Here is a 22,547-nt window from a genome sequence, read left to right as displayed (position 1 = left end):
CAGATGTGGAACATGGACTCAAACTGTCTTTTTGACAGTGTTAAAACCTGTGAAATAAATCTGAACCATATTGCAATTATTCCCCTCTATACTGAAAATGTAGGTCTTCCATATGATAATGTAGGCACACTCAAAAACACTGACACCACTTTTGCAAAATGAGGTGCAGGTGGTCTGTTAATATTACAGCATTCCTTTTCCAGTGTATTCATTACCAAAACTGTAAGGGATCTCTATATGAATCTCCTTAGCAGACAAATTTATGTCACGTTATATGCTGACATATATATTTTGAAAGTTAATGAGGGAATTTTATTGCATATGCTTTAAGGTTTCAGTGAACAGTGCAGGTTTCCTCTTTTGACTACTGTACATATCCACATGACTGCACTCTGTGCTGTAACTCTTTATATGTTGGTATATACGACAGGCTTTTTCTCCATGTCTGGATTTTGCTTCTGAATCCATTTCTGAACTTTTCTGTCAGAAACCTTCAGATCTTCTGACCGAAACCCTTGTGTTCTGTAGATTTTGGACTTTTCTCTATGGTTGGCTTACATTTAAGGAATCCCCTTTTGAGATTCAAGATTCAGCCTAAAACATATTTTTGCTGTCTGATTTATTTTTAGTATATTATGTATGTGGGTGTTAAATTTTATTGCTACATTAGTACAGTCAAGGTGAGTAGAGTCACATATACTGTCATTATCTGTTATTAATCATTTATTATTTTGTTGCCTATGTCAACTTTTATAATTGTTGGAGCTGTGACAACTATTGTTCCCTAATAAAACACTATTACAAGTGCCATATCACACTTTGACAAGCAGAATGGTGTAGATCTAAACTCCACACGCTTGTGTGACGGGCGTCCTTGCACCACTGATCAGGTTCTATCATTACAACATCCCTATGCTGATATGCAGCCTTGTCTCTATAGCTGCTGTTTGCTACCGCCTGAAACCCTCAGTGTTGAACTTCAGGACCATGTTGAATTCAAGTGAGCTATGAGTATAAAATAGTCTGTATAGCACTGAAAAAATATATAAAACTTAAGTGTCATATGATTTTAAGGACAAAATTCGGTAACTGTTAAGTATAACTAATTCTTTATAATATCTGTATAAAATCTGTTTTTAATTTCAGAAAATCAGTAAATGGGCCTTCAGGAAACTGATGCTCCGCCAAACAAATGAATGAAGAGCAGAAGCTTTAATTTGTGCTGAAATCCTCATCACAAGTTTATAATTTCTCCTTTTCCTTACTTATTATCAGGTATAAAAGCTGTAAACTACAGTTTGTAGTTTTTATTACAGTTTAGGATGCAGGAATCAAAGTGATGGTGTTTTACAATTTGATCAATCCAAGTGTTCCTTTTCCAACATACAATATATACCACACATAGGCCTATATATCATCATCATGGAAGGCCAGTTACATTAGTGTCAAACACAAACAGCAGTGCCTCCTAATGGCCATAAATCAATGAATCAATGAATCAGTGAATGAGCGTTTGAGTTAGTATCGCTAAATTAGGAGTTTTCCATTTTAGCATTATTGAACAACTTTGCATTTTTCAAAATAATCAATCAACAACAGGATGTTTCTGCAAAACTACTACAACTTGATTCTTCTTTGTTATCCCAGTTCAAATAAAATTTATAAACTCTTTTTTCTATATCACTTTGTGTCAATGAGAAAGCAAGAGACATAGATATGTTACTGTAATTTGTTGGAGTGATTGTGAACTAAAAAAATGTAAAAAGTCATTTAACAAAACAATCATTGACAAGAAGACAATTACATATGTCAGCATTTGTCATACTTAATAGTTTCTTACAGTAATTAAGACATCAGTTTTGTGTCAACACACTTCATTAGCAATCAAAAGATGAACACACTGTAAAATTTTGACCATTTTATGGTGCCTCAAACACAGCTTCAAGATTTTCTGCGTTGTCACAGTCACCGTCACATCAGCTGAGAACAGAAAGAGAACACAGCTTTAATGAAGGGAAGCCACTATGATAAATTACTGTATCATGAAAATGACAGGAAAGAATAATAACATAATGTTGCCTTTTTTTTGCTGGTACTCACACTGTCACAGGAGGTTTATCTATACCTCAGATTCATTGGACGTCATGTCAGGAGTATTCCTTAGAAGCCATCGGGTCTTGTGCTGAGTGTATCCAAAGCCCTCGTCGTAATTCCCTTTTCTTTTGAACAGTTGTTGGTAGTGAGATATGCAGTAGAATTCTCCATATAAGGGCGCATAATTTTGCATGCTACAAATAAGCACAGTTTGTCAGTCTCATTTAAAACTTAAAACAGTTAAAAAATTAAGCATGTACATTTAATTTTGCATTTTTTAAACAGTTAAACAATATCTCTAAATCTCTTGGCTAGTGGTTCATGTTTTCTGTCATGGTTTTGACTGTCATTGTAGGAAAAGCACAGGTGGAACTAATGACATTAACAATGGCTCTGTTCCCACGTTACAGTATTACAATGCAATGCAGCAATTAACAATGTTATTAGGTACACCTGTATTTGACAAATAAAAATGTGATAAATGCAGTGGGGTAAAAAGTACTATATTTGCTTCCAAAATGTAGTGGAGTAGAAGTATTAAGTAGCATAAAATGGAAATACTCAAGTAAAGTAAATGTATCTCATAACTGTACTTAAGTACAATACTTGAGTAAATGTACATATTTACATTCCAACACTGTTCACCCCACATTTTTACCACTGGTCAAGTGTGCCCCCAATGGCTATCCCACTCCTCTAACATTAGTTATGCTGTAAAGTTTCTCACAGTTACTTTTTTAATTGTTGGTGAAGAGATTTATATTTAATCAATCAGCAAATTAAGCAATCCAGCACATTGATTTTGGATGTGCTGGGTGAATATATATGTGCACACAAACACACACACACACACACACACACACACACACACACACACACACACACACACATATACATACACATACACATTCATACATACATACATACATACATACATACATACATACATACACACACACACACACACACACACACACACACACAGACATGTATATATATATATATATATATATATATATATATATATATATATATATATATAATAGAGGAATAGATTTTACATATTCACAACACCATCTTTTTCTGAAAGGAGTCAGGACAGAGCTTACAGAGTGAGCCTGTCACTTTAAAAGAGTGTTGCATTGTGGGTTGTTTGTAGCCTTAATGTTGCTAGGTTAGCTAGTTTCAATGGTCCAAACTGTATCTATAGCAACAGCTAAAGTTTACCCACTCCAAAAGTGTCCAGTTTATTATGCAGAAGTTGCCTGTTGGATATATAAACACTAAGTGTTTTTCTCTCCTTTTGTTATAATATTTTTGTTTCTGGGTGAAACATGTAAAACATCTCCTGAGGAATTTGCTGCTATAAACAGACTAAACAGAATCACCTGCTACAAGAGTTGAGAAGAAATGTCACACAAAGTCATGTTAGGAGCTTTTAATATCATCACTTCCAAGAGCTTTGTCAGAGGAGTGTTGGAACATCTTAATAGGTAAGATTCATGCTTTCTTTTTTCTTGATTACTCATTTAACTGTTTTGTCTATAAAATGTCAGAAGACAGTGAAAAATGCCTGTTATAATTTCATAGAGCTCATGATGATGTCCTCATGTGTCTTGTTTTGTCTGACCAACAGTCCAAAACCCAAAGATATTCAGTTTACTGTCATGTATGACACAGAAAAACCTAAAATCTTCACATTTGAGAAGCTGCAACCTGCAAATGTTTATCATTCTTGCTTAAAAAATGACTAAATGGTTATTCAATTATCAGAATAGTTGCCAATTAATCTTCTGTTGATCGACTAATCGATTTAACGACTAATTGTTGCAGCTCTACACTTAAGCGTTAAGGTATTTATCTCTCAGAAAACTGATGCTTAACGCTGTTAAAAATGATACATGAAAGACATAAACTTGTGTCAGGTGCCAGTCTGAAGCAACTGGAACTATGTTTCAGCTGAAAGTTTTGACAAAACAGCTGAATTCATTTTGATGCTGATTTTTTTTTTTTTTTTTTGAGGTGGCAAAAGTAAAGAAACAGACAAGAAATTAATCAAATTTTGAAAATCATTGATCAATATTGCAGGTGATTTGTTTGTAGAATATTTTAATGTCTCACCTCAACTTTTTCTTGCACTGTTTACAGCAGAAGCAACTTTTGTGAAAAATGTATTTGTCTGCAGTAATTTTTTCCATCGGATACACCGGCTTCAAACAGGCTGAGCACGTCTCATGACAGGCTGGTTGAAACTGATGAGAAAAGTGAGACAAGGCTTAGTTTGGTAAACAAAACACGAAGGCATTTGGAAACCAAGAGTCTGTATTTAATTTAAAATGCAAAAAGTGTGATAAAGAATACAACAACAAAAAAGATCCCAGCAATTAATAAGAAAATCTAAAACCAGTCATAAATAAACAAACAAGCAATAACAAATATCATATTAATTTCTTCGCAAATCAAATTCTGCACATGACAGCTTTGTCATACAGTACATAAAAAAACACTGCCAGCATTTATTTTTTTTGGTGAGAAACTGCACCCTCTCTGTGATTAAATTAAGGTTTCTGATTGATCGGCAGCCGAACCTCTGGGTACTTAGTCACAGCCTGACCTGTGGATGATGTAATTGTTTCTGGCTGACTATTGACAACAGTGGAGGTTTTAGAGGAGTAAAACCGGTTACCAAAGTTATCAGTCCTCTCATAGTTCTCTGTGACTGTCGTGTTGCCTGAAATACTGTTCCCCCCGCGGTCAGCCTGCACCTCAAGCATGCTGAGCTCTCGTTTAGGTTTAAGTGGGCTGTAAGTGGATTGTTTTTGACCTCCTTTTCTTGGGTCATTTTTTCTGTTTTGAGCTGGACTGTTGCATTGAAGGGTTTTTGTTGTCCGGAATTTCTCTTCCATCTTCGGGCTTTGCTGACATGTAGGGCAGGTTGTGGTCTCTGGTGGCAGCAGCTCTGTTTTATCCGTCTTTCGAGCGGCTGACTGGATGGAAATGAAGGCCGGTGAAGATGGAGGACTCGCTCGTTGTTTTGCAGAGGCTATTTCCAGGCCTGCACCCTGGCCAGCTGGCATAGCTGTGCTTCCCTGTGTTGAAGGGCCTTCCTGTGTCAGCACTGTTTTTTTTCTGCTTGACCCGATGCTTATTTTGCTAATGTTACCAGAGGATGGTGATCCCTGTACTGTCCCTAAGGACTCTTTGAACAAGCATGATAAACCAGCAATATCTGAGTCTGATTTCAAAGTAGAGACAGAATAAAGAGCCTTTTTTATTGCTTCCTCTATGTCCACAAGCCTGGCTAAAGTCTGCTCTTTTAGATTCATAATTTCCTCACTGGCTCTCTCAAGATCTCCAAAAACATGCGCCATTGAAGATTTGCTTTCAGTGTTGTCCCTTGATATCGGCAACCTCTCCTCTTTTTGTTCTACTTTTATCTTTTTTTGTTTCCTTTTGTTGGAGTTGACAACCCAGTCAGGGACGTTCTCAAACACTCTCCTCAGTGATGTTACGTCAACCTCGCTCGTGTCCTCTTCGATTTCTTCAACTCGACTGAGAATACTCTGCAGTTCCTCCTGTTTTCGCAAGTTGTCAAAAATTTCCATGGCCGCCGTTATGTTACCTCTCATGATCTCATCCATGTGAACTGACAGCCGCTGCCGGCGTTCGTCCTCTGTCTCGGTTCTTCCTTTCTTTTCCCTCATCTCGACTTTTCCTTCTTGTTTAATTTCTCTCTCGTGTTTGTCTTTGCTGTCAGCAGTTTCTCCACAGGTGTTTGGGTCACTGCATGATGGATCAGTTGCAGTTTGTTGTGGTTTTGCCTCTACGTTTGCAAGAATTTTTGAATTATTGTCTCCAGAGGAGTGCTTTGGAGTTTTATTGTCAGCATGGGCAATTTTTACTCTTTTTGGCTTTACAGGGGCCTTTTTTGCGGAAAGTACCTTTTTACCTCCAAATTTTTGGCATGCTTTGTTGAAATCTACAGGGCTTTCATCTGTTTCATTCATATTATCATTGACTGGGATGTTCTGGGGGCTTTTCTCCTCTGCCGTGTTATTTATCTTCTCTTGTTGATTGATGATATTTTTATCTGTGTTGTCACTTTCCAAGGTGACGACTGAACCTTGGACTTGATGGCTTACTTGGATTTCCTGGGACATCTGTAACGCTTCACCAAAAAATTGATTTCTTGTAGGTTTTTCATGATCCTCTAAATCTGGTCCTGAGTCTGCACCAGAGTGTATTTTGGACTGGTCTTCTTGCTTATGTTCAACCTGATGTGACAGAGATGTTGTCAGTGTTTGCGGAGTTTTATCTTTCATATCAGATCTCATAGCATTAGTTTGATTATTCTCTTTGTTGGCTGATTGATTATCTCTTTGTTTCATCTTCAAATGTTCAGGTTTAGGCGGGATGGCTGGTTTTGGACAAACAGGCCTTTTGGTTTTCTCTGAGGCAGCATTTGTAGCTGGTTTATTTAGGGTTTCACTTTGTCTTGGGGGCTCTGTGGCCAGGTCTTGTCTCAGTGGTGCTTGAATTGATTTAGGTTCAGTCACAGCGCAAATCTCATTGTCAGATGTCTTTTGAAAGGACGCTGCATCAACATTTTTTGATCTTTCTTTAGAAGATTTTTTGTATATCATTGCTGCTCTGAAATCTCCTCTGGTGACATTAATGTTGGACTTCTCCAGGGAATCTAAGGCTGCTTGAAGTTTACCCTCAAAAACTATTTCCTCCTCCTCTTGCTGTGCAGCTGTTTCTGAACTATTTGAAGACTCCGTAGCAGCTTCAAAGTGTTGCTTCTGGACGACCTCTGTGCTTTTTTGACCCTTTTTGCTGCATGTCTCAGTAGTATGAATTTCTGCAGAATTAATATCTTTAAGGCATGTATTCTCATGTTGATTTACTGGTTTATGTTCTGAAGTGATGCTGGAAGCTGTCTCTGCTTTTTGTGGATTTTCTTGAAGGAATTCTGCTTCTTTTCTCTGGGTTTTCACTGAGTTGACATCAGATATTGTAACTGAGGCAACGGGTTCCTTAGAAGATTCTTGAACAAAGAATTTCTGTTTTTCTTGTGATGACTGATGAAAAGATTTCGCTTCCATTGTGGCCTGTTGGAGGCTATGGATTGCAGTTTTGAGGTTTGAGATTTCGTCATTGTCATCTACCACCTTGACTAATTCAGCCTGGTGGACCCTGTCATTGTCTTGTGTCTCAAAATGCAATACGACTTCAGAGTTACATGCTTTTTCTTGTGCTTGGATGCCACACTCCTTGATTTTATTCTTTTCTTGCACATGGGAGACAACGCCAACATTCCTCTCTGTAGCGGAGTGCCTATTTCCAAGTGGCACATTTTGGCCTATGAATGCTGGAGGGATGGCAGTAAATTGTTTTGGTTGGGTTTGGGGTTGGTTGGGTTGTCTTTGATCTCCAGAGAACATACTTTTCAGTCTCTTTACATCCACTGGTACCCACTCTGATGCACTCTCCTCTGCCTGATCACCTCGCTGTTCGGGATGAAGCTCTGTGCCTTGTCCGCCCACATTTTGGTTGGGAGGAAGTTCCTCTTCTTGAACTGTTGGCTCAGCCTGAAGAGTTTTCAAATACTCCAGATCACCCTTTTCAATACAACTCTTGAACAGTTTCACATTCCCCTTTACTGTGACTTCAGGCCTGATTGATCCCGAGCAGGTTTGGTCTTGAGGGGTTTGATTTGAGAGGTTTAGGCAGCTTATGGTTGATTCAACAACCCCAGTTCTCAATCCTTGATTTTTTGTTTTACTCTCATCACTTCTTTCTGTTTCTGGTTCTTCATACTCTGCACAATACACTTGTGGAGGACAGTAACTTTTCACATCTTTCTCATCTACATAATTGTAAAGGGAGTAAACGATTACTTCAGCACATCTGTCGACACCCTCCTGGATTATCACTCCTTTCCTCAGGGAGTTATCTTGATTAAGAATATCCTCAACAAGTTGAACCACATTGGCAGTTTTAACCTCTGTGTCCTGGCTGGTAGTGAAGTGATGCTGGTGCACAGGTACATTCACCGTTATGGCCTCCATATTTCCTTTGCAATCTTCCTTTAGGTAAGTGATTTGAGGCTTTAGGTTTGCCCGTGGTAGCAATTGGAGTATGAAGTTTTGTGCACCACCTTCAGCCACCTCATCGTATTTTATCTTAGGCCCACTCTCTGATAGTATGAATTTAGCCTTTTTAGCTATCATTGTCTCATTCACCTCAATGATTGAGCCATCTGAATGTATGGTACTAACGTGATAAAGGGAATCCAATGTCTCCTTGATGTTCTCGACCATTGTTTCTATTTCATCCCTGTTCTGATGTCTGATTTTGTCAAATGGCATTGATTCAAACAGATGAGCTCTGTTCTTGACATTAGCTTGCAGATAGTGCTCAGCTGCCTCGCTGTCTACTGCTGGGATTTGGGATTTTGCTGTATCCAGACAGGAATGCTCTCTTTCTACATTTGTTGAGATAAATGGGTTGTTTTGGAAAAGAGCTGCTCTCGTTTTGATCGTTTCACCAAATCCTTCTGGATCTGGAAGACTTGTAGGCTCATCCTCAAAGAGTGTTTCACCAGTGGAAACCTCTTCCCTGCCAGAAAACCCAAGATCAGTGCTCTGACCAACAACATGAACACATGACCCTTGATCGTGGTTCTGTTCTGTCAAATCAGTGTCACTGCTTCTGTTTTTGCTGTGTAGATTCTGTTTGCTACACACGTCAAACCCCTGTTTTCGTTTTTGGACTGCCCCTGTCTCATCCCCAGAAATAAAAACTTTCCCCTGGAACTTATTCTCTGGATTTGGTTTAGATGTGTTCACAGACTGACTCTCAAACATCCTTCTGGTAGCCTGAACATCTATTCTTACAATCTCCTCCTCGCACTCTCTATTAGGATCTGGACTAGAACCATTATCAGCCTCCACAATCGCTTTAACACTTGCAACATGAGGCCTCTCCTCTGACACCTCAAACACAGCTGATGTTTTACTGACATTGCCTCTTTCCGCTGTTTCCTCTGCCATGTGCAGCTTGGGGATGTAAGTAGATACTTTATTACTCAGGGCACAGTTCTCGAATATCAAGCGTCTTGAAAGGACCTCTCCCTCATATCCGGTTTCAGCAGCTGCCACCCCAGACTCTGAGCTCAAAACCTCAGCAAGCTCCTCATCCACAACTTCATCCAACATCTTCAGTTCTGGGTGAGTGTGCTTCAGGAGCCTTCGCAGCTCACATTTCTGCCGCTGTTGGTACAACATTTCTTTGGAAGGTTGGGATGGCATGAGTTGTTGGGAATGTGGCCCAAAGATGTCTTCTGGTCCTGGCTGATGTCTGGCTGATGTTGGTGGAAGGTGGTCATCTTTTTTTTGTAGGGAGTCTTCGGCCATCTTAGAAGAACAAAGTAATGTTTTCATTCATTAGCTATCCAGTGAAAATCATGCTCCAGAGTAAGCAAACATGCTTATAGGAACGAGAGCCATTACCTTCCAAATCATGCCAGTTGTTTTGCTTTCCACATGCGCAGTGTCAGTGTGTCAGCTGAATTCCAAAATAACCAGCAATTTTAAACAAATGCAATGCAACCACAATGCAAAATAAAAGAAAGGAACACTGAGAGTGAGTGGCATCCACTTCTTTTGAAGAAAACTGTGCAGCTCTTAAGAAAAGCAATTATGTTTTGAGTTCTTGAGTTATATATGTGTGATACTGTAGAAAATGTTAGAATTTATTATGACAATGCAATTCTAATGTAAACCACACGGTTGCACCAACCACACCATCATGCAAAAAAAAATCTGGTGAAACTCTACCTTACCTTGGTTACTTTGACTCTTTTCCCAGATTCAGATGACTGATCTTGTTCCTGGATGGAAACAATTATTTATTCAGGTCAACTTTACCTTAAATTAACATTGTCGTCTTGATCACTGTTAATCTTGTTTATCAGTAATCATTGTATGATATGTTTTAGCGTTATACAGTATGACACTGTCAAACATAATTAACAGTAGTGGAACATCTTGTCACAGAGTACATGCATGGGTAGACTTTTATATATTTTTGTGATTTTGACAACCATTTCCTCTCTCTTCAGTGGAATTTAAAGGTCACAAAAGATAAAACAAAAACATTTTTTGATTTACATTGAACACTTTTTGTCTGATAATAAGATATCTTTCTAATTAAATCTTGAAATAGGGTGATTATGTATTTAGTGTCTGTCATGAAATCTCATAATTTAACAAGTCAAAAACATCACAGAACAGTTTGTAAAAGCATAATATCTCTGAGATACTGTTCATAAGATAGGGGTAAATATATCTACACATGTAGGGACAATGTTCCACGTAGGAGCTGACTTCCATGGAGCACCAAGACTCTTAACATTGTTCGCTCAGGACACATAATGAGTTGGCAGACGTTTACCGGTTTTAAATGGCTGTGTGGTGGTTTCTGAGGTGCCACCTTTGAGAGATAGAGAGCAGATATAGCTTTGACCGAGACACACAGTTGCTCCTTGGTTTGGTTGAAGGAGCTGTCTTTGAAGTCTGCAATCGACCTCCTCTTTTCATCTGCAGAGACATCAGACACAGCTGTTATAATGTGTTCGATACTGGTTGTGAATCTCTTTATGACACAAGTTGTACTCTGTAGTATGTAGAAAGGGCGTATTCAGAGCTCTCTGAGATTCATGTTTTACAATGGTATCCAGTGCAAGGCTGTGATATAAATTTGGCATTAAATTCTTCACATGGGATTTAAAGACAAAAGTTGTATCCATAATTTAGTCTCTTTGTTTTACTCTCTTTGATCACTGGTTCATATTAGCTGTCAAGGACGGCACTGCACTGTTTATTTCAAGATATTGTCACAACATCATGTGACCGAGAGAGTCATAATTCTATTTAAGCAGAACATGGAAACAGAGTTTAAACAACTGGCTGATTTTATATAGGTGAATTATATATTCAAATCTTTGCATTTTAATTGCAATTTTGAGTCATAACAAATAACGGTTTCTAAGCTGATATTTAACAGCTGCCATGTGGTTGAGTTATAAATGTACCACTTGTGGGTGAGAGGGAGAGATACCTGACTCCACTGACACACATACTGAGATTTAAAAGGACCTGCGAGTCACTGCAGCCACAGTTGACTAAGCATTGACGAGCAGAGGTAAACACGCATATGTCTTAAAATTGTAGATAGATATAGATGGAAAATGAACAGTCCGCTAGCAGCTGTCTATCAGCAAAACAAGGCAAATCAGACACTGTGATGATGGTGAATGTTGGCTGTAGCATGTAAAAGGTGATTTTTAAATGTAAACACCCTTGTAGTTCAAGATTCACATAGCCAAGAAAACTATTTTTTCAATCATTGGTATAACTAACTCCATCACAGTACAGTGTTTATTAAATTTTATGGGTTTAAAGTTTTCAAGAGCATGTGCAAGCCATATAACACGCAGTTAAAGATTATTTGTACTCAGCAGATATACAGATTATTCTCTTTTTGCCACGGTCACAGTCTAAAGATGGACAAAATACAGATCAGTACTCACAGAAAATTAACAGCTCCCAGTTCCTTTGGTCCTGCCTGTCTTCTTACTTTCTGTAAATCTGCGTGAATGTGTTTCGATCTAATGTCTGGTAACGGAGCCTCTGCCACTCTCGGTCGTTCCCTCTCTCTGTGTCACTCCTGCACTAGTGACAGCTGACCCTTTCACCCTCCTGCACATATTCAGGACTTGTAGCGTGCTGGCTATTTCCGTCCTGTGGTGGAGTGTCCTACTACGCCCACACCAGTTTGAGTCAATCACTATTCCTCGCAAAGTCACTGTGCTGATATTAATTTCCACTTCATCCCTTTCATTCCCACTGCCCACAGCTCTGACCTTTGAGTCACAGGATGTACAGGGGGCTTTCTAGGGAATGTTTACCAGCAGAGCTGGCATCTTGTTTGGGGGTTTTCTCGGTTGCATGAGGAGTCAGACACTAAATTTGGCTAACATGAGGAGCTAAACAGGATTTTATGTTTGCTATGGAGATGGATCAAAAGCAAAATATGTTTAGGATACTCTTTTATAGAGTAAGGCAGCACTTTAAAGATTTTATGGGTTGGTAATTTCCTAATAACTTCCTACTATGTTTTGTAAAAAGCACTAAGCACTAATGATAGGGAGAATAGGAATTAACGTAAAAGAACAACTCCATTTAAACCCAAGTAAATATTAATTTATTATTGTAAACTTAATTCTCCATATATGTTGAATTTTATAAATCACATTTTTGCATGTTTAGCTGACCTGCTATGCACTCCTTAAAATACACTCGATACTAGTAATTAATTTTAATTAATTAATTGGAAATGTACTAATTGAACTCTATTTTCCCTAGAATTTCTACCAAATTTTATAGTTCTTTCCAAGAAACTTCTTGAAGCTTATTGGGAAATTATGGAGCTGTAAAATAAACCATTAGAAATGTTTATTTTGGGAATTTTGATTCTGTTATCTTTTCTTTACTCTGACAGTCCTGTTTCCACCAATCCATGCAAAACAAAAGTTTGTTGTCAGACTTTGTGCAATAGTTTTTGATCCGAATCAGGTTCTTAGGGAAGCTGATGATAAGGATGATGGTGTGAAACCAGTTAAAATTCCCATGCCTTCCTATCATGTATAATTACACTTTGAACTTTACTTCATTCCCTAGTTTTTTTGGGCAGGAGGAAACACCGTTTTCAGGTTGCATTTTATCACAGAGCACACTTTGAATGCCAGCTCATAATACATAATGAATTATTTTAGAAGATAATGTCTCGTACTCACCAGCTTGATAGGCTGCAACTTCTTCAAAATCGATCCCCCCTATTGTTTTTCTTCTCTCCCTCCGAGTCTGATTTGCCACCTAGAGGGAGACAGAACTCTTGAAACAATGAACTGTAGGCCTCAATCTGTTTATATGATATTATGTAGTCTTTCTATTTCCGGAAGCAACATGATGGAAGAAATATTTAATGGTTTCAAGTTAAATATTTTTAATACAAACCCATCAAATCTATTGACATAATTAGAATCTTTTAATTTTATTCACCTTTCGAGATGCATTCTCTTCTTTTGCATCAGGTTTAACATCATTAACAGAAGCATCAGCAGGAATTTGGGTCTTCTGTTTCTCTGCAGAGCTCTTTACTTCTTCAACCTCTCCATTCATCACTGGCAGGATGTCGGCTGCCTTGGAAGGTGTCGTGACATTTGCAGCTCTGAAACTGCTCTTCAGCTTATTTTGCGTTGCAGCCTTTGACTCAAACAGAGCCTTCAGGGCATCTATGGATGCGCTGTTATGAAGACTCCCCATTGACTTGCTGCGGCTCAAATTGGTTTTGGGCTGAGAGCGTTCACTCTCATTATTTCTCTTCATCACAGACTCCAGATGAGTCTCTTTAGTTTCCAACGGGCCGCTCACAAGTGGAGGAGATGGTGTTGTCTAACATAAAAAAAAACATATCTGATATCTCATGTTTGCATGCAGTTGCATTGTTAATTTAATTCAGAGGATGCCTTGTGTATGAATGTGTCAGCATTACCTCATGTAGCACTGGCTTTGTATTTGCTTCACCATTATTTCTTGTTGTTGCTTGAATGGATGAGCTTACTGCTGCTGTAGTTTGATACCTGTTATGTACACGAAAGGCATATTTCAGTACTGTACAAGTGCTGCATTTAATTGTAAGTAATTGTAAGGTTTGCGTAATCATTAGTTGTTGTCATAGATATGAAGAGAGTGAGGAAGATGATGTTTCTTTCACCTTGCAACCAGCTGGGACACAGATGCTTGTTTGCCCCGCAGCCCTGCCTCCATCCAGGTGGGCTTGTCACATGACGAGGGGATACTCCTCAGTGACTGGGTGCGCCGCAGGTTGCTCTTCCATTCCATGACCAATCACGTCACACACAGTTTGCAAATAACTGTATCACCCAGTATATCTGAAGGATAATCAATGACATAGTTTGGAGTATTGCAGTACATTTTGTCTTTGGAGAACCAGCAGTCACTGGAGGTCATAATCTGTTTTTTCTTTAATCCTAGCATCATCTTAACACTGCCGGTCAGCATTTTATACTTGTAAAATTACACATTTGTCAGTATCTCACAAATATGGCAAGTTATAACATCAATAATGCATAGCCTGGAATGAATGAGATGTTGCAAAGACATGTTGCAATGTAAAACAATTCAGAGGATGTCATACAACTTAACAACAATGCAAAAATAACCACCTAATCTATTTGTTTAAGTGAAATTGCCTTAAAAAAACTTAAATAGAATCGTTACCTTACAGATGTCAGTTGGTGTCTGCTCCCTGTGGCAGTTAAAAGCACTTCCGCAGCATCATAAGACCTGCACACGATGTTAAGCATTTGGGAGCAAAGTCCTTTTTCCTTCCTTATTACTTTACACTGGCTGTGTGAAATGATCTATGAAAATGTCCGTAGTTGCAAACAGCAGGATATGAATCTCCAACAGTGTAACACAAAGTGATTGAATCTGCTGCTTTCATCTTGATTACAGTTAGATTGTCAATTCAGAAAACATTTATCCAACAATCCCCATTTCATTTTTTTTTTCTTTTGCTCCTCTGTGGGATGTGAGGGGAATCCTTGGTTTTTGATGTCAGGTTAAACTTCCAAAGCTCAGATGTAATTCCTTGATTTACAAGTTTACAGTGCAATATAAGATCATGTGAGATGAGGTACAATCCTGCCTTTTTTATCTGGAGAATTTTCACAGCAAAATGTTTCAATTATTTTGAGGAAATGCTTGAGCAGTTAATAATTAACTTCATAACATTTGTTAATGATCACATGTAACAGGATAATTACTGGAAAAACTGAAAAAATCAGCCATGGTCTATGGTTTCAGCAGTGTTAAAACAAGTCTGTGCATCACAAAAAACAGTTCAACTATAAAAACATAGAAAGTAGAAAAGATGCATTATGCATGAGACTGTAGTGCCTGTGGTCCCAGAATTCCCAAACACAGCTTTTGCCCGACAGCACAAATAGGAGGATCCAAGATGTCATGCTCAGCACCACCCTCCTTTATGTTTGTGCCCCACTTTGTCTACTCCATTCACACCCCTAACCCTGGAAACACCGGTGACACGAGTTATTTTTTTTACAGCTTCTCTTAAAAGTTCTTAAATTAGATTTCGGCTGACTGGTTTTCCTCGTAGTCCTAGACAGCCAGTGAGGAACAAGTGTTGTGGAAGTTCGTCTCTACCCTGGAATTCCAAGCTCTCGTGACCCTGAGGGGTCAAATAAGAGCAGGAGGAAGCTCTGGTCCCTCTTGACCTCGCTGACAACATTGACACCAACCAGATTCCCGCTGACACATGCTGTGGGAAAACTATACTCCTCTGAACAGACCTTTCTCAAGGCAGTTTTATAAACTAGAGTTCATACTGTATGTTGGGTGAAACAAACTTAATACACATAAACAACCAATGGTTGGCTTCATGTCACACATGCTAGTGCTGTGATTTTTTTTTTCTTGCTAGCCTTATAACGCATAACTTGAGTGCATATGCAGATATCAGCTTTTTCCTTATGGGAAATTATACATTTTTGAAATAATAATAAGGCCATCTTGTGGTGAAATATCTGTACTACAGCAAAACTAAAGATCCCTTAAAAGGCACATGGCACTGATACAAAAACTCAAAAACTAACAACATAATTTTATAGGTGACAGGTAATTATGAAACCAAGTTTAAATACTATAAATTAAGCTGTTAAATCAGTGCAAGCAGAGGTGAAAGTACAGTAACTAAGTGCATTTATTCATGTACTGATCTTAAAGCTGCATTAACTGATTTTTGCCACTTGGAGGCAGCGGAACAAGCTGAAAACACCACATTGACACAGTATTATACAGGATTTTATTTCAAAAAATACAAATATGAAGTGCTGGTACTTTTCTTCAGTATTTTCATTCTGTGAAACCAAATTTTTTCACTACACTAAATTTCAGATGGAAATCTTACTAAAAATGTATCTGATGGCTGCAGTTGATAAATACTTTGCAGATTAATGTTTCATTATTAAAAACAGTGTATTAAATGGTTAGAGTTCATCCCACCTTGACTGGACACAACATTAAAATGCTGCTTCCATGTTAACAGTTTAACAGTTAAAAGGAGACATTCTGCATCATAGGTAATTTTACTTTTGACACTTATTATCTTTATTATCATATTATCTCACATTAATTACATTATTGAATACTTTCTACCTGTGATAGAGTATTTTTGCATTGTAATATTTCTATTACTATACTATATATCTATTCTCTGTTTTAATTAATCTAAACACATCTTTGTATCACCCTTTATCTGGCTTTCCCTCTGTTTCACACACTAGTTAAAAGCAGTAGAGGTTTGAGACAATAGAAGCTTTTGTCAGCCCATACAATTCATATTCACTCTCTTTAGTCTTGGTTTCTGTTAATCAGTCTTCAGACAAAGAGAGAGCAACAGAAGCAGCAGCACACACCCCTGGGGCAAAAATGAGAGATTCAGCCTGGTTGTCTCCCCCCTCCTCTGCCCCTCCTCTGACTACAACCCTCATCCCTCCCTTCAAAAACCCACTCCTGTCTCTGTCTCAGAGGCACTGCGGAGATGAAAGGGAATATGCAATGCGCCGCCTTTGACTGTGAACTGTGCAGTGTTATTAGGGGAAGTTTACTGGCCTCGTCTGCACTTTAAACACACTTGCTTACACCAGCCAGCTGTTTGGAGGGAGGATCTGTGGCTGGGTGGAAGGAGACTTAAATACCTGCAGATTACACTCCACGACTGACGAAGAGTTGCAAAGAGGAAAGCACAAATACACTGATAGATACGTGTCTGTTTGTGTTTGATTCCACCTTTTGCATGCTTTTCTTGGATGTGTAAAAATATCCACGAGAAAGGATTGGCCTTTCATATTGTATTGGTAATCCAGCAGGGGGCGGTAAAGACCATGAAAACACTCTATTGTCTTACCCACATTCGGGTTATGTGGGAACATCACAGTGGGGCTATTCAAGGCCAAACTAGGTTATTTCAGTGCACCATAATAACCCAGAATGCACAGCAGTGAGAAAAGACACCAGATAATTCAGAAAGATAAGGTCAGTAATGGCTAATAACGTCTGGCTGGTGAGGCAGACATAAGCATATTTTAGCACAGACGGTGAAATCAATTTAAATGCAGGACTAATGTCTGCTAAACTTCTATTACCTCACTTCACCATGCCGCAGTACTCCCACAATCCCCTGTCTGCCCCACATAAAAAAGCCAATGTCAGTTCTGCAAAGTGGGATCCTGGTTGTGCAGCATGTTGGATGTAAGTGACACACACGCAAAACACCACACATACCACACACCACGCACCTCACACGGCCAGCAGTCATGAGTTTGCCCAGGATGGATAATATGCATGCATCGTGACACAGAGGGCAGGCAGAGTGTGTGTGACTCAGCACTGGTGTGTGTGTGTATGATTCATGCTTCTCCTACTAGTGATACTGCCCAATATGTAATTGAGGTAATCTAGTCGGTCTCCATTCAGAGTCTTTTGAGAAAAACAGACTTGTCATTCGTAAATGTGGGAGAAACCAGTAATATATATGATATAAATAATAATAGGGCTCTGTTAACCAGTTTAGAATAGTTTTGCCTAATATCATAACATTGCAAAAGTATTTCTTCAAATAATATTTGGCACATTTAGTGGTATCTTATTTATTCATCAATCAGTTCTTGGCCAGCTCGCTTTCTTGCCAAGTGAAGCCCAATTAGTTGAAAATGTCCCATCTGTAGTTTTGATCTCAGTCTTCTTTTCTGAATCAGACCACCCGATCAGCACTAGAAGTAGCGTATTTTAGTTTATTCGCTTTACTCCTTACTTTCACAATAATGTGGAACTTAATTATTAATGTGCACCTGTATGATAGTCTAACTTTGATGAATGAAGTCATACTAACAAGAAGATCTGTTAGATCAAGCCCAATTTTATTAATGTTTAGATCAATGTCTTTGTTTTCCGATGAAAGGCTTCCTTTGAAAAAAAAAAAATCAACACACACCGGTGCAGATGTGATCAGATATTTAGTGATTTTCACTCGTGCAGAAGATTTTTCAGGGTCCTCGACGTCACATACTGTACATAATCAGTTATTAGTGAACACATCAGCTTTGTCTCAATATGGATTCTTGTGCGTTCGTCTGTCCTTCATGACGTGTTTGACGTGATAGCAAATGTTCAGTGTATGAATCCAAAACAGAAGCACACAGATGACAGATGATGGTTCCCGAAGTGTACTGCCAAATGGCGAAATATGCAGGAAGCATTGGATGATAACTGAAAAGAAGAAGTGGAAAGCCCTAATCAAGGACAAATAAACTAAATATTTAAATAACTAACTTTACAGGTCAAAGATGCTGTAATCAGTAGAGTACTACCAAATTTAAATGGATGAAGTGGTTAGGAAACTGAACACCTGTGGGTCTTTGTGGATTGTGTGACTTGAAGCACACATCTAATTTTAAACAGTTAATGTGTTTTCTGTTCTCATGCTCTTGAAAAATTATTTATCTGCAAGAAAACCTAAGAACAGTCTCCACAAGAACATGAATATCACATTGGATTTTTTTTTTTATTACTGATAATCACATGTGATTAGATTCACAGTTGCTATATGTAAAGGAAAATATTGCAGCAATGTCATCTGACTGTGATGTTTCAGCCTTCGATTTGAGAAACGGATGTAAAAAAGTAACATTAGGTACAATTTGCATTGCTTGTTACAATTGGTGAAAAATCCAAATCTTACTGAACCACTTACTTATGCAGATTGAGATTTATTACCGTCATGCCATACTGAAACTCAAATTTTCAAACATTTTGAATCCAGATTTTAGGATTTATTTCAGTTTCTCAATGCATCCCTGTAAGTCCCTCTGCTCCTGATCGCTACCAGCTAGTTCTTCATTCTTCCCTTAGCAAAGAAAAATGAGGAAGTAAGGAAGAAGAACAAGAGGAGGAAGAATGAAAGCAGTGAGATATTTATCCTTTAGCTGAGTCACAAATCAAAGAAACAACTAAAAAGAAGCTAAGACTTGAAAGGAATCACCAAGCGTACTTTGTGCAAGAAGCAATCTGTGGTTGCTGAGTTTACAGCATATTTTACATTTAGATTTTAGTCATTTAATTGACACTTATCAAGCTTAACGAAAGTATAAAAAGTTTAAATTCCTAGATCAGCAAAATCACAAGCAACCCGTAGTCCAGTGATGATGTATCTGTTGCTACAGAGTGTTCTGTTGTCAAAGAAACTAAATTGTTTGTCTGCTGTTGCCTACTCCCTCTGTGTTAATTAATCATTCAAAAAAAGTGGTTGATACTTGTCGATTCTTCTAGGTGCAGCTGTACACACAGACTGTTCCAGTGTGTATCATGTTTTGGAGAAAAGTTAAGAAAACAGAGGAAAACCAAATGATTTCTCAGTTCATTTGTGCTCACTGCCTGATGGAAGAACCTAAGAGGGAATCTATGTGTCATTAGGAAAGTGTTTTCTTTCCAGCATTAAAAAAAAAAATGTTCAGGAACACACTGTCAGCTTATCCCAACATATGGCTATGATTTGTTGAAACACCCGTCCCTCCCTCTTTCTCAGGGAGAACATGAGTAGTGGTGATCAGTACATTGTGCATGTGTATTCTCTGTCCCTCTGTCCTGCATGTTTTCCTGCAGGTGTGTGTGTGTGCAGTGTGTTGTGCCTGAAGGGGAACGTGCTTCGGTACAGCTGAGTGGGAGTGACTATGACCTAACCCATCCCCTTTCTGTCCACATGAAGCAGAGCAGACCCCGCCTATCTCACTGTAGCCTCGCACAGGCAGTGACGAGCCCGCCTGCATGTGTTTGTGTGTCAGTGCGAGTGCACGTTTCACACGTGTGACCACCGTGGAGGCGGCTGGAGCTCTAAGCTGCTTTGCGAGGCTTAGGAGGGCAGCCGCTCGCTGGCTACTCAAAGGGCTGTGTTTGCTACATGCCTAGAGGGGGTGACAGCATAGTTGAGCACTGGAGCATGGTGCCCAGGGTTTCACATAACAATGCTGGGTCAGTGGCAGCCCACAGAGGCGCTGCACTGAACTGTACATGGTCACAAACACAGCTCTTGTTCAACAGTCAAAGCAAGTGACAGTATTAATCAGTCAATGAAACTGAAAGTCTTTATCCTTCCTTGCCTGATTAAACAAGAAAGAGCTTCTTTTTTATTGATGAGGAATATCTATGTAAGTGCAGGCAGTTAATTTGATACATTTGAGTGATTTACATATATTTAAATACTTATCTTTGTTGCATTCAATGCTCAGATCAGATAAAGTATTAGTGCATGGGAAAGCAGGTTAACCTCTGCACTGACACAGTTTCATAACGCACTTTTGGTCGGTGGGCTGATTAATTGGGGTTCAGATGTACTGTACAAAAAAAAAAGGAAGCACACGCACACACACATGCACACGTGTGGAGAGTGTGTCCTGCAGGACTTAATGTTTGCTGCTGTTGATATCACACACAAGCACGCAATCTCCCTCCCTCTAGATTCAGTCCATGTCGAGAGCTGGAATATCAGGTTTCCTGCCTGTGTGCACAGTTTGTACTCACAGCTTCACCTTTGTTCCTCCTCTGTCAGCACACAGCAGCGCTGCATCAGGGCACTCTCTGCTGCTCTCTAAGGATACCAACCAAAACCACAGGCAAACTGTCACCAGTGAGTTTGGGGTTGCCAGGAGATCATTATCACAGGGAGTTAAAACTGCCTTTGTGTGCATTTGGATAATTGGTAGCATATGAGGAACAATGAATCCTAAAAGTGTTTAATGAGATTTTCTTGGTCAGTGCTGCTGGGCTTTTGCTGGTCTGGGTATTTCTTCTTTGTGTGCGGTTCATTCATGGTTTCATTCTGTAAAAATGTAAGATTTGTTGTTTCTATGCATTCCCCTTCTGCTGTAGAACCCCAGATGACCCTGCTGTGGCGCCAGTAGAGGCTGGGCACTGTGAAGGAGGAAGGCGAGGAGGAGGAAAGGGGAGGAGGGCATAGAGGAAGCGACGTGAAGTATATGAGGATATTAGAGAAAATTTATGAAGCTGGAGAAAAAAGACGACAAGCACATAATACTGCAGCGTAGCAACACAGGAAAGGAAAAAGAGGGTGTATCTGTGTAGTTTCCTTTTAGTTTCTTAGGAATGAACTGCTCCTGTGTGTACGCTCGCCTTTATCTAATAAGCCAGTCCTGAAGTTGTTTAATGCTTACAAGTAATCAGCTGCACCAGGAAAGAAGTCTGCGGTTGGACTGTGGGTCAGTGTAGCTGAGCCTTTTGAAATGTGATCCCATGTGTAAGACGTCACACAGCGCAGCTCCTGGAATGTCCTGCGTAGAGACAGAACGAACTCAGAAGCCAACTGTAATCTCTTATCTCTTGGCTGTGACAATTTGTACTCTAGTACCGTCAAATAGGCGCATATCAGCAACCGCTGACATGTGAGAAGCCACAATATTGGTATTTCATAGCTGGAGGGAACTTTTGTAATGCATTTTTTTATAAATGCAGTGGGATTTTATGAAGACACCATACATGTTGCTTTTTAAATACTTGAAACTGATCCATTACTATATTTTCCCTGCCCTTTATCTGTATTTCTTATCTCTTATCTCTACTAAAGAAAACACGTTTACAGAAAAGGGATTAAACAGAACCCTTCATGATGTCATCAGGGTTATCTTGGTTTTGGGCTTCGAAACAACACATCATTAATAGAAACCGTGAATTGCAAAATCCGAAAGACGTTACCAGAAAAGAATGGTCTGACAAAAAGGTGGTATCAAGTTATGTTATCGGAAGTTTTTAGAGCTTGACTTACAGTAAATTGGGGAGTAAAAGTCAGATATCTTGGCCTTTTCACTGCCAAGGAATGATCCTCTTCCTTGTAAATCCTAAAATTTCAAAGAAGTACGATAATGAAATGTGACTAACCTTTTTTAATGAAATTAGTACTTCAAAATATATTTTTTCCCAAGTGTTATTCATTTTAGAGTCATGTATAAACTCAACATGACCAATAACATGTAATCCAATACAACAAAACCACAAACCACAGCCTCACAAATAACCACAGAGTTGACTCAACACCTATAACACAACCTCAATGAAAAACATATCATTTTATACTTTTGTGGATTGTACTACAGCGAAAGGAGTTCATGTTATTTTGTCCACCCCCTGTGACTGGTTCGCAGTTCTGTCATTAGGACCTGTTTTGGTTATACTGGCCCTCTCCACTGGGAGCAGTGTTCTGCAGGTTTTTTTTGT

The 22,547-nt window shown here is 38.9% G+C and overlaps 1 protein-coding gene across 4 annotated transcripts; it reads right to left on the bottom strand.

Moving 5' to 3' along the window:
* Positions 1 to 1,137: 1,137 nt before the first annotated feature.
* LOC137173465 (LIM domain-containing protein) lies at positions 1,138 to 14,518 on the bottom strand. 4 transcript variants are annotated; one of them, XM_067578341.1, is made up of 10 exons: positions 14,463 to 14,518; positions 13,936 to 14,113; positions 13,714 to 13,801; positions 13,221 to 13,613; positions 12,956 to 13,034; positions 10,552 to 10,697; positions 9,941 to 9,988; positions 4,216 to 4,346; positions 2,101 to 2,288; positions 1,138 to 1,980 (listed from the first exon to the last, which is right to left on the bottom strand). In XM_067578341.1, exons 2-9 carry the CDS (start codon positions 14,061 to 14,063, stop codon positions 2,120 to 2,122), a joined length of 1,182 nt encoding a protein of 393 aa, XP_067434442.1. In that variant the 5' UTR covers positions 14,064 to 14,113; positions 14,463 to 14,518; the 3' UTR covers positions 1,138 to 1,980; positions 2,101 to 2,119. The 4 variants fall into 4 exon arrangements, with proteins under 4 accessions (XP_067434442.1, XP_067434439.1, XP_067434440.1 ...); XM_067578338.1 differs by lacking the exons at positions 1,138 to 1,980; positions 2,101 to 2,288; positions 4,216 to 4,346 and adding an exon at positions 4,399 to 9,512; XM_067578339.1 differs by lacking the exons at positions 1,138 to 1,980; positions 2,101 to 2,288; positions 4,216 to 4,346; ... (3 more) ...; positions 13,936 to 14,113; positions 14,463 to 14,518 and adding exons at positions 4,399 to 9,512; positions 11,690 to 11,878.
* Between the last annotated feature and the right edge of the window lie 8,029 nt (positions 14,519 to 22,547).

Source organism: Thunnus thynnus, chromosome 21 (assembly GCF_963924715.1).
Source record: "Thunnus thynnus chromosome 21, fThuThy2.1, whole genome shotgun sequence".
Taxonomy (NCBI): Eukaryota; Metazoa; Chordata; class Actinopteri; order Scombriformes; family Scombridae; genus Thunnus; species Thunnus thynnus.
The sequence above is the reverse complement of the archived record's forward strand: the minus strand, read 5'-3'. Positions and strand labels throughout refer to the sequence as shown.

What these genes read in the sequence shown, in the direction of transcription:
- LOC137173465 (XM_067578338.1), bottom strand. Translation starts at nt 14,063, where the DNA reads ATGGAATGGAAGAGCAACCTGCGGCGCACCCAGTCACTGAGGAGTATC. An exon ending in AAGAGAATGCATCTCGAAAG is followed by an intron (nt 13,035 to 13,220) that starts GTGAATAAAATT and finishes GTCTCCCTCTAG; the next exon opens with GTGGCAAATCAGACTCGGAG. An exon ending in AAAGAGTCAAAGTAACCAAG is followed by an intron (nt 9,513 to 9,940) that starts GTAAGGTAGAGT and finishes TGTTCTTCTAAG; the next exon opens with ATGGCCGAAGACTCCCTACA.